This window comes from Macaca mulatta, chromosome 18 (assembly GCF_049350105.2).
Source record: "Macaca mulatta isolate MMU2019108-1 chromosome 18, T2T-MMU8v2.0, whole genome shotgun sequence".
Lineage (NCBI taxonomy): Eukaryota > Metazoa > Chordata > Mammalia > Primates > Cercopithecidae > Macaca > Macaca mulatta.
In genome coordinates, this window is record NC_133423.1 from 80,172,550 (window position 1) to 80,185,296 (window position 12,747).

Here is a 12,747-nt window from a genome sequence, read left to right on the forward strand (position 1 = left end):
TTGAACTCCTGAGCTCAGGCAATCTGCCTGCCTTGGCCTCCCAAAGTGTTAGAATTACAGGCGTGAGCCACCACACCCAGCCAAAACCTCTTTTTGACAAAGTTCAGCCTCATCCTATAGGTGATTTTGTACTCTCTGCTAAGATAAAATTTTCTCCAAATTCAAATTGTTAGCCTTAGGATGAAGGACAATTCATGAACAAAAAAGAACTATTTGTTTCCTGAAGAGTCAATTTAGTTATTGTAGTAAGAAGTTTGTCAAACAAGACTTGTTGTACTGCACTTACCTCAGCTTTCAAGAAGGATGTTTATCTGTGTATCATTGCTGTTGTCTTGAGTTGTGTGTTTTGATTCTGCTAGTCTTGTTATTATAACTTAGCATTAGTTTAGTGACATTGCTATGATAATGATACTGGTTATCTATGAGGAGTCACAGCTAGGTGAACATTTCTGTTTGCCTAATATCTTTGAATGATAGAAAATTTTAGTTTTGGTTATAGTTTTGACTGAATTAGAAAACAGACAAATACCGTTCTGTTTTTTTGAGACTGGGTCTGGCTCTGTTACCCAGGTTGGAGTAGCACTGTTGCCCGGGCCAGACTGCAGTGGTGCAACCTTACCTTACTGCAACCTCTGCCTCCCAGGCTCAAGGAGTCCTCCCACCTCAGACTCCCCAGTAGCTGGGACTACAGGGACATACCACCATGGCCAGCTAATTTTTAAATTTTTTCTAGAGACGAGGTTTCACCATGTTGCCCAGACTGCTCTCAAACTCCTGAGCTCAAGCAGTCTGTCTGTCTCAGCCTACCACAGTGCTGGGATTACAGGTGTGAGCCTCTGTGCCCAGCCCAAACTCAGTTCTTAAGGTGCGTATACTTAAAAAAAAAAAAAAAAAAGGCATCTGTACATCTTCACCCAAATGATGTTTAGTTTACACTAGAGTTTTTGATGTATGTATATCTTGGTACCTCAGAATAGCAACTAGAATGTTTTGCCTTCATTATAAACAAAATTATTTAGAAATAGCAGTGATATTGAACAATATATTTTTAGTATCCCTTGAGTGATCCCAAGTAGTAATGCCATTTGAAAAAAACCACCAAAAGAATACTGGGTTATTTTGTTTTAGAAGAAGGTATATTTTACTGCTGTAAATTAGAGTGGAAAACGGTCTAATAGCATACATTTAGAGAATGTTAATCCTGAAAGTCAGTTGCTGTTCGATAATCCTGCCAGTCAGTTGCTGTTCAATACATAGACTGGTCTGTAAGGAGCAAGAACATACTAATTTTAAGGGAAGAAACATCTTCAAAGGCAGAACAGAATCTGTAAACTGCATCATTTAGCCATTGGATAACAAAGTCTACAGTAGAGCTTGCAGCTGGTTGGCTTACACAGGAAAGTAGCCCTGAACAAGTATTAATACCTCTGTGCAGCCCTTAGGGCATGGAAATTGAAGTGCAATCTGTGTAATAGCCACCAAGATTGTTACACAAAGATTGGAGGAATATGAAGAACTCTTCTTAGCCACATGAAGATACCACCAAGTATTTTCATTTAGCAAGTGGCTGTACCGCTATACATCTTGCCCGTCCCCTCTCACCCTCCAGCCACATTTGAGAGTTCTAGTTTCTCACCAACATTTTTGGTCTTCTTAGTCTTTAATTTTAACCATTCCGGTGGGTGACATCTCATTTTTATTATTTTAAAAATTTAATCGTTTAATTGACCCATAATATTTGTACATATTTATGGGGGTACATCTGATGTTTTGTTCTATGCATAGAACATGTAATGATCAAGTCAGATTATTTAGGATATTCATCACTGAGTATTTGTCATTTCTGCGTTGGGAACATTTCAGGTCCTGTCTACTAGCTATTTTAAAATATATAACCTATTGTTGTTAATTATAGTCACATACTGTGATGTCAAACGTTAGAACTTATTTCTTCTATTTATGTTTCTACCCTTTAATTAACCTCTTGTCATCCCCCACCGTCCACAGATACCCTTCCTAGCCTTTGGTATCTGTCATTCTCTCTACCTTCATGAGATCAACTTTTTTTAGCTCTCACATATGAGTGAGAACATCTCATTAATTTTCCTGGTGACTAGTGAGGTTGCACATCTTTTCCTGTGCTTATTTGCCATTCACTATATGTTCTTTGCTGAACTGTTAAAAAATCATTTGCTCACTTTTAAATTGGGTTATCTTATTGATTCATAAGAGTTATTTATATGTTCCAGATATAATTCCTTTAGAATTATATAATCTGGATATAAGTCCTTTATAAAGATGTGATTTGCAAGTATTTTCTCCCAGTATGGCTGGCTTTTCATTTTCTTAATGCCTTAACGGGATCATTTAAAGAGCAGAAGTTTTTATGATGTGTAATTTATCCACTTTTTGCTTTCGTAATTTCTGCTTTTCATTGCCTATTTAAGAAATCTTTGTCTAATCCAAGGCCACTAAAATATTCTTTTTTCTGCTAGAAGTGGTGTAGTTTTAGCTCATAAATTTAGTGTTTTTTTGTTTTTTTTTTTTTTTTTGAGATGGAGTCTCACTCTGTCCCCCAATCTGGAGAGCAGTGATGCGATCTCCGCCCGCTGCAAGCTCCGCCTCCCGAGTTCAGGCCATTCTCCTGCCTCACCCTCCCCAGTAGCTGGGACTACAGGCACCTGCAACCACGCCCGGCTAATTTTTTGTATTTTTTAGTAGAGACGGGGTTTCACCATGTTAACCAGGACAGTCTCGATCTCCTGACTTCGTGATCTGCTCGCCTCGGCCTCCCAAAGTGCTGGGATTACAGGCCTGAGCCACTGTGCCCGGCAAATTTAGGTTTATGATGCATTTTGAGGTAATTTTTCTCTGTGGAGTGAGGTAAGGGTCAAGGTTCTCTCTCTTTTTTTTTTTTGCATTTGGATATATAGTTTTTCTAAGACCATTATTGAAAGGAATGTATCCTTTTCCCAGTGAATTACGTTGACAGATTTGTTGAAAATCTGTTGGATTGGATGTATATGTGTAGATCTGTTTCTGGACTTTCCATTCTGTTCCATTAATCTATAAGTCTGTCTTTAGTAAATACTGTCTTGCTTACTGTATCTTTGTTAGTAACTATGGAAGTCAGGTGATGTGAGTCTACCAATTAATTTTTTCCCAACATTATTTGGACTTTTCTAGGTTCTTAACATTTTCATATACATTATAGAAACAATTTGTCAGTTTCCAAAAAGAAAAAAAAAGGATCCTGGAAATTTGACTAGGATTGCCTTGAATTTATAGAGCAATTTGGAGAGACTGACATTTTAACAACATCAAGTCTTCTGATTCATGAGCATGGCATATCTCTCTATGTATTTAGATCTTTTTTCACTTCTTTCCGAAGTGTTTTGTATTTATCATTGTACAGTCTTATTATATACATTTTGCTATATTCCTGAGAATTGTGTTTTTGATGCTATCATAGGTTATGTTTTTAATTTTAATTTCTAATTGCTTATTGGTAGTATGTAGAAAAAGTTTTTCACATATTCACCATGTATTCTTACACATATTTTGTTATATTATCCCTAAGAATTTAGTATTTCTGGTGCTGTTGTAGGTTGTATTTTTAATTTTAATTTCTAATTGCTTATTGCTAATATGTAGAAATAAATTAATTTTTATATATTGATCATGTATTCTATGTCCGAATACTTCCTATATGCATGTATTAGTTCTAATAGCTTCTTTGTAGATATCTTTGTCTACATAGATTATCATGGTATCTGGAAATAAGGCCATTTTACCACTTTCCAAGCTGTATGCCTTTTTTTCTTGCCTTATTGAACTATATGGGACCGCCAGTAAGTGCAATGTTGAATAGGAATGGTAACAGCGAACTCAACATCCATGCCTCATTGTTGATCTTAGAAGAGAAAGCATTCAAGTTCCCTTCTAATTCTGGTTTGCTGAGAGTTGTTTATTATTAATGGGTATTGAATGTTATCTAGCACATTTTCTCTTATCTGTTGAGATGGTCATATATTTTTGTGGTTTTAATTAATACAGTAAATTATAAAGATTGATTTTTTTTACGGGGACAGGGGCAGGGCCTCATTCTGTCACCCAGACTGGAGTGCAGTGGCGTGATCATGGCTCACTGCAGCCTCAACCTCCTGGGCTCAAGCACTCCTCCCACGTAGCTGGGACCACCTGCACGGACCACCATGCCCAGCTAATTTTTTTATTTTTAGTAGAGGTGGAGTTTTGCCATGTTGTCCTCAGGCTGGTCTTGAACTTTTGGGCTCAAGCTATCTGCCCACCTTGGCCTCCCAAAGTGCTGGGATTACAGGTGTGAGCTCCCATACTTGGCCTGGTTTAACTTCTTTGTTGTCTACGAACAAACTTTGTATGGTTTTAATTAAATTTGTTGAAGTTTGTTTTATGATACAGAATGTGGCCTATCTTGGGGAATGTCCTGTGTGCCCTTGAAAGAGTATTCTGTTGTTGAGCAGATATTTCTGTAAATATCAATTAGAACCAACTGATTAATGGTGTTTTTCTGTTCTTATATAATCCTTGCTGATGTTCTGTCAATAAAAAGTATAATAGTTGAAGCCTCCAGCTGTAGTTATGAATTTATCTGTTTTGTCTATCAGTTGGCAGTTTTTGTTTTCATGTATTTTGAAGCTCTGTTGTTGGTTGCGTACATATGTAGGATTGGGATGTTGTCTTAGTGTATTGACCCTTTTATCAATATGTCATATATAATGTCCTTCTTCGTTCTGAAGTCTGTTTTGTTGATATTGTTAATATAGCCACTCAAGCTTGCTTTCTTTCTAAGCACTTGGAAACTCAAGTACTTCCATGGGTTCTTTTTCCATTCTTTTATTTTAACCTACCTATTATTATATTTGAAGCGAACTTCTTGTTGGTTTTTTCCCCACTATCTGACATTCTCTATCTTTTGGTGTGTTTAAGCCATTTGTGTTTTATATAATTATTCGTATTTGGGGTTAGATCTATATCATTTTATAATTTTGTTCTTTCTGTTCTTTGTTGCTCAATTTTTCTTTTCCTGCCTTCCATTGGATTATTTGTATTTTTTTAATATTCCATTTTAACTTACCTAGTGTGATTTGTATTACTTTTTGTGTAGTTATTATATAGTGATTGCTTTAGGGATTACAGTATACATCTTGCACCCAGAAGCTAACTCAATATTAAATGCTTAATGTTTGTTGATTGAAGGAATATTTTTGGAATCCAGTTGTGATTTTTATTGTTACTGGTGGCATTTTTCTAGGTAGTTATTGAGAAATAATATAAGCTTTTCTTTACATAGAATCTATTTAGTATAATAATATTGCCCTGGCCAGGCGCGGTGGCTCAAGCCTGTAATCCCAGCACTTTGGGAGGCCGAGACGGGCGGATCACGAGGTCAGGAGATCGAGACCATCCTGGCTAACACGGTGAAACCCCGTCTCTACTAAAAAATACAAAAAACTAGCCGGGCGAGGTGGCGGGCGCTTGTAGTCCCAGCTACTCGGGAGGCTGAGGCAGGAGAATGGCGTAAACCCGGGAGGCGGAGCTTGCAGTGAGCTGAGGTCCGGCCGCTGCACTCCAGCCTGGGTGACAGAGCGAGACTCCGTCTCAAAAAAAAAAAAAAAATAATAATAATAGTAATAATAATAATACTGCCCTGTAGAATGTTCTCAGAAAATATTTGGCACTCCTTTAGTTCACTGATAACTTGCTTTGCTTCATCTACCAAGGAGACATCGTTTTATCTTCACAGTCTCACTTAGGCCGATGTTTATATCAAAAGCAAAAGCTCAGTTTTGCTTTTGAGCCAGTCTTTTTGTTTTCATGTGGCTCATAACTTTAACTCCATACGCTTTACCAATGGCTAGCTTTGAGGACAGTGCTATGTTTAAATGATTGTTTATGTTAATGAAACAGTTGAATGGCCCCAAGGTAAGTTCTGCTTCTTGAGTGTAATGTTAAAAATGTTTCTTAATTTCTTCAAGTTTGTTTCCTTCTCTATAAAATGAAAGATCTGAACAATTTTTCTTTAGTAGTTTTTTGTATTGTAATGTAGTCTAATTTAATTATTGCCAGATTAATATGGTTTTGATAGTTTACAAATTAGTTCAATTTATTTAAGGGAGTTTTGGTTTTGTTTCTGTCAAAACGAAAGAAATTTTAAAGCACTAACAGGACAGCAGATTTTACTAATATTCTGTTCAAGGTGTCTGAGTTTTAATAATTTACGTAGATACTAGAATGACAGCTGACTTATATCTATGATATCCATCTGTAGGAGATTTATAGCATGAAAGAGTTCAAAGTAATCTTGTCAGTCATTCTGCTTGTTGTTGTAGCCGAAGTAATACTCCCCTTGGCCAACAGCCTCAATCTAGCCCAGTGCTGTGCAGTAGACCTTTCTGTGATTACATAAATGTATATCTATGCTGTATAGTACAGTGGGTAGTTTAATTTCGTTTTAATTAATTTTAAATTGCCACATGTAGGTAATAGATTATCTGACAGCAACATAGTTGTAGCCTCATAGGTTCCTCTTTAACATGTAAAACCCCTTGGAATTTTTTCTGCATCATTCAGTCATCAACTTGTCATAATCATAAGCTCTTGGGAGAATCTTTGACCTATTAAGCTTGTAGAATAGGAAAGAGAAGGCTGAATGAATTGGAAATAAAATAATGTATACAGTGGTGATTGCAGTACAATAGAAGTATATTAGTGAATAGTTTGATAAAGTGACTAAATGGCTGAGGATGTTCAGTAAAGAAAATAAACTGCTCTAGGGATTTTAAACGGGAAGGATTTAATGTAGGGAATTAGTTGTTGTAAAATTACTGATCAGACCTAGCAGGTTCTTGATTGGGTCTTCAGAAATGACTTCCAAACCAACACAAAACTACAAGGGCATCGATTAGGAGCTCCCATTATGGATTCCTACTGAAAAGAGAAACGTTTTGTCACGGCTTCCACTTTCACTGCTTCTGGATACCCAAAGCTGGAGATGTTACTTGTCTAGAGAATATGGGAAGATATTTATAAAAGTAATTCTCCTTTCTTTTCGGTGACAAGCTGAGTGGACTTGACTAAGAGAACCAGAAGCTAAAATAAAGCGAAAACTTATTTTAGCTTAGGATAGCCTCTCTGAGAAAATAAGGTATCTTACAGAGACAGAGAGAAAACAAATTGAACTAACTTTGGTTCATAAACTTCAAGTAGGTTCTATTGTATATGTATTCAAATAACCCTTACCTATCCATTCTTTACAGATCCAGGATGAGAAGACTGACAAAAGAAGCAGCTAGCTGAACAGCTATAAAATGCCCAAATCTGGGTTTACAAAACCAGTTCAGAGTGAAAATTCTGACAGTGACAGCAATATGGTAGAGAAACCATATGGAAGAAAGGTATGTGATTATACTAAAGATTTGTTGACTTTTTGAACTGGGAAAAAGACTCCCAATTAAGTATTTTTAGTAATTTCTCATAAGATAAAAACCAGTATGGATGCTGGGTAAACCCAAACCATTTATGCTCTTTAGAAATAAATTGGATTCCTGGGGAAGTGATTGTTTATCATTCCCTAAGGTGAACACACAACTACTAAGTAAAACACAATTACTAAGATTGTGCAATTAAGAAATAATGATTGAGAGAGGGAAAAATTTTTATTATTAGTCATTGTCAATGACATGTAATTCTGTCTTTTTATATCTATCCTTTTTCATTCTTATGTAATTTAGACCCTCAGAACCTTCATTTGGACTCCTGCAATTTGTCTCCTAACTGGTCTCACTATTCCTAGTCTCTCCTTATCTCTGGTTTTATACATTCTTTGAATTTTTTTCTGTTTGCTTTTTTAAGTCTTTTTTAAAGCCATTTTCTTATGGAAAGATGTCTGAGGTGTTCCCAGACATTTTTAGCTAATGAAATTGTGCAACCATCATCACAATAAAGTTTTAGAACTTTGCCATCATTCTGGAAAGATCTGTGTTGCCCATTTGTAGTCAGTCTCCACTGCAACCCCAAACCCTCCAGGCAACCCCAAATCTGCTTTCAAAATCAAGTATAAGTTTTCAAACTATTCTTTTCAAAATCGTTTTGAGTCCTTCATGATTTCATAAAAATTTTAGGATCAGCTTGTCAGTTTCTAGAAATACCTGCTGGGATTTTGAAGGAATTTTATTGAATTTTTTCATTGCATCTGTAGATCACTTTGAGTCGTATTGCCATCTTAATATTGTCTTCCAATCCCTGAACATGGAATATCTTTTCATTTACTTAGATCTTCAGTTTGTCTCAGTAGTGCTTTGTAGTTTTCAGTGTAAAAGTGTTGCATTCTATTGGTAAATTATTTGTGAGTATTTTATTCTCTCAGTGCTATTATGGATAGTTTTATTTTGGGTTCTTTATTGCTAGTACAGAAATATAATTATTTTTGATGTAGTTATCTTTGTATCCTGTGATCTTACTCAATTATTAGTTCTAACAATTTGTAATTCCTTAGGACTTTCTACGTATGGCATCATATTATCTGTGAATAAAGATAATTTTACTTCTTTTCCAGTCTGGATATTTCTTGTTTTGCTTGATTACCTTTATTCCCCCACTTTTTTCCCCCGATTGCACTGGCAAACTCTTCTTGATTACAGTATTTAGTCCACTTACATTTAATGTAATTATTGATATGACTTATATCTGATGATAATTTATATGTGCAATTTTGCTCTTTATTATGTATTCCATGTGTTTTTTGCTACCTCTTTTATGTTGCCATTTTTGGTTTTAAATATTTTTCAGTGTACTATTTTAATTTCTCTGATTTTTTAAAACTGTGTTTTTTGATTTATTATTTTAGATGTTGATCCTAGAGATTGTAATACACATCCTAATTGATCACAGTCTACTTACAGGTTGATCTTGACACAATTCCAGTAAAATATAGCAGCTTTGTTTCAATATAGCTCCATTTTCTTCCTTCGTGTTATTTATATAACATCGATTAATCTGGATATGTTATTAACCCAACAAAAGAATGTTATAATTGTTTGATACAAAATGTATCTTTTAAATAAACAAGAGAAATCTGTGTTTATGAAGTTTCGGGTTTCCCCATAAATTTACTGATTTTGGTATTCTTAGTTTCTTCCTATAGATATAAGTTACTATCTGGTATAAGAATTTTCCTTAGTACTTACTATAAGGCAAGTCTTCAGCCATGAATTCTGTCAGTCTTTTTTTGATCTAGGTAGGAATATCTTGATATTGCCATTTTTTTTTTCCTTTTTGAGGCAGAGTTTTGCTCTGTTGCCCAGGCTGGAGTGCAGTGGCATGATCTCAGCTCACTGCAGCCTTGACCTCCCAGGCTCAAGCAATCCTTCCACCTCAGCCTCCTGAGTAGCCAAGACCACAGGTGCACACCACCATGCCCAGAGATAGGGTTTCATCATGTCATCCAGTCTAGTCTCAAATTCCTGGCTTCAAGTGATCCACCTGTCTCAGCCTCCCAAAGTGTTGGGATTACAAATGTGAGCCACCATGCCCTGGCTGATTTTGCCATTTTTAATAAATAGCTTCATTGAGATATAATTCACATATCATACATTTAAAGTATACAATTCAATTGTTTTTATATTTACAGAGTTGTACAGTCACAACCACAATCAATTTTAGAAGTTTCACCCCAATATATACTCTTGAGATAATGAGAAAGATAAAAAATAACATCTTAATGTTATTATGAAGATACTGACCTTGCAGATCTCCTCAGTTGGTCTCAGGGACCATAATTTGAGAACTGCTATACCGGTGTAATAAGCTCATTAATGAAACTACTGAGTGTATAGTGATGGGAGGAAAAAAGGAGAGAATGCTACTTAACAGGTTCAGGGATAACCTAACAGTAGAATAGGTACTTAATCTGGGTTCTCAAGGTTGAATACATATTTGACCAGAAGGAAAGTGAAAGTAAAGGGTAGTATAAGTGAAAGAAACAGCAAATGAAAAACTTGTTGGGATGTAGCCTATGGAGGATGGGAGGTGAGTCTAGCACTAGACAAAAAGCAGTTCATTATAGCCTTGTGTGCCTTGTGAAGGATCTTGGAACTTATTCTGTTGTCAGTGACTTGGGAGGGAAGGGTCATAGAAAGACCAGTCAGAGTGCTGTTTAATTAAATATAAGTAGGAGGCAGTGTGGACAGTGGCTTTCGGGATGAAGAGAAGTTGGCTGATCAAAAAGCTGTTGAATGAATTAAACTTGTGCGTGGAGAAAAAATTGTCTGGGTCCACTCTGATGCTTGTTTACGTTACTAGGTTAATGATTGGGCCATTTCCTGAAAGGAAATTCAAGAGAAGGAACAGGTTGTTTGAATAAATTTGCTTTGTACTTGCTGAACGGAGTTGGCCCTGGGAACATCCAAGTAGAAGTGGTTAGTAGGCAGTTACATGAGAGTGTAAGAACTCAAAACAAGGCTAGATTGGAAATAAACATACGAGGATTTGTAGAAAGTAAGTATGCAAAAGAGTGTACAAAGTGTGTATAAAGTGGCACAAGAATGGAGGAGGATATACTCTGAGGAATTCAAATATTTTAGGAGGAGTAAAGAGACAAAGGAAGAGGAGGACAGAGAGAGAACCAAGGGAGTTTCCACAGAGAATGGCTAAGGGAGGAGAGAGTCTGCATTGCCAAATGCAACAGAGAGTTTAATAGGAAAGATGAGGCCATTGACGCATTTTAAATGACCTTGATGAAAGTAGTTTGCGTGGAGATGTGGAGACAGAATACAATGTTAGACTTTAAGAAAGCATCAGAACTTTTATTTCTGCATGTTTAGGTATAGTGAAGGTTACATTTGTGGAAATTCATCTGGGCTGCTTGATGCCACTTTTTGGATTTGAATTTATAAGGCTAAACTCAGTGAAGCTTTAATTGTTCCTATGTACTTTTCATGTATCTTTTGAAAGTTGTCACTAAATAAGTAGTGCCTGAATATTGCCCTCCTAAAAGTTGTAGTTTCTTTTATTTTCTTTTCTTGTTTTTTTTTTTGTTTTTTTTTGAGACAGAGTCTCGCTCCGTCGCCCAGGCTGGAGTGCAGTGGTGCGAAAAAAAGTGTGATTTCTTAAAAGTGTAACAACAATAGCAAAAACCAAATATTTCACTAACGTATTTCTATTTAAAACATTCATTAGTTAAGTTAACAATACTTGTTAATCATTGGATTTATAAAATAAATGACAAGAATGAATACAAACTATTACATTCCTCTAGTTAACAAATGTTTGGCTTACATAAAGGGATGTATTTATTCTCAGTCTCTGTTTAACTGTATGTTTTTCAGGATCACTAGTTTGGGTAAGGATCAGAAGCTCTTTTAAGGCAACATGCATTGTACTTAAATTGCCATGCTTTGGGATTTCAGTGCAATTTGATGTCAAAAGCTATTGTTAGAAGTATTTTCCTCAGTTTTTTAGTGAATATTTAACCCCTTATTTTACCTTGAGAGGAAGGGCTGTAGTTTTTATTCCAAAGATGCTAGGTGTAGACCATGTTGCTGCTCGTTTTTAAGACAAAGTGAGTAAGTTGGGGTCGGGGGTAGAAGGCATGACCATTATTCACGTGTATATTTTCACTGCATGTTTCTTTGATTGTCTTTTCATAGTGAGTGGCGTTGAAGCCAGCTTCTGGGTTCTGCTAAGTTGTTTTTCCCCCATAACATTTTTAGAAATGAGGCTGGGCATGGTGGCTCGTGCCTGTAGTGTGTGCTTTGGGGAGACCAAGGCAGGAGAATTGCCTGAGGCCAGGAGTTCAAGACCAGCCTGGGCAAGACCCCCATCTCTACCAAAAAAAAAAAAAAAAAATTAGCTGAATGTGGTGATACACAACTGTATTCCTAGCTACTGGGTAGACTGAAGTGGAAGGATTACTTTAAGCTACAATGAGCTATGCTTGTGCCACTGCATTCCAGCCTGGGCAGCAGAGCAGGAGCCTGTCTCTCTCTATTCCTTTCTGATTTTTTTGAACAGTTCTCTTAGGTAAGTAGACACCCCGTTTACAGTTCAATATGACAGACTATTGCTGTTATGAGGTCCTAAATTAATAAAATAACCTAAACCAAAATCTCACTCCTTAAATTCATTTAAGTAGAGCATAACTTAAATAATCGTATTTTATAGCAATTTAATTTTTATGTAAAGTCCTCTCATTAAATACTAAAATAGTTAGGATTTTGGCAAGAATATTCACACCTTTCACTGCTCATCTGTGTTCTTTTCCTCCCATTGATTCTAGTTTAGTTTAGAAATTTCTCTACTACTCTTTTAGCTGTAAATCAGTATTTATAATTTGCAAAACAGATCTTTTATAAAATCTGTTAAGATAATCTAAAACCTGGTTAAATTCATAAAATGTGAGAGGGGATGTTAATTGTTTTAACCATCTGAATAGTTCTTTCGTATCTTTTCGTCATCAGTGTAGTTCAGACATTCATTATTTCCTTTCCAAGTGACTATTGATAATTTTTTTTATTATCCAAGTATTATAATACATGTTCGTTGTGAAGAATTAGAAAATACATTTAAGAATAATGAAAATAGAAATTACCAATTACCTTGTCAACAACTGTGAAGGTTCTGAGATTTTACCCTACTTGTAAGCTAATTAGCTTCATGGATGCTGGCAGAAGACACAGTTGCTAGGTCAGTGATGAGGGAATATTTGCT

The 12,747-nt window shown here is 35.9% G+C and overlaps 1 protein-coding gene across 33 annotated transcripts in view; it reads left to right on the forward strand.

Annotated features, from left to right (window-relative positions):
• The window catches only part of ANKRD12 (ankyrin repeat domain 12), a 134,395-nt gene that overhangs the window by 32,225 nt on the left and 89,423 nt on the right, over positions 1–12,747 (forward strand). For all 33 annotated transcript variants that reach the window (XM_077975205.1, XM_077975208.1, XM_077975212.1 and 30 more), the window contains exon 2: positions 7,299–7,436. In XM_077975205.1, coding sequence (XP_077831331.1) covers positions 7,350–7,436 — 87 coding nt within the window. In that variant the 5' untranslated portion in view covers positions 7,299–7,349. The remainder of the gene's footprint in view (positions 1–7,298; positions 7,437–12,747) is intronic.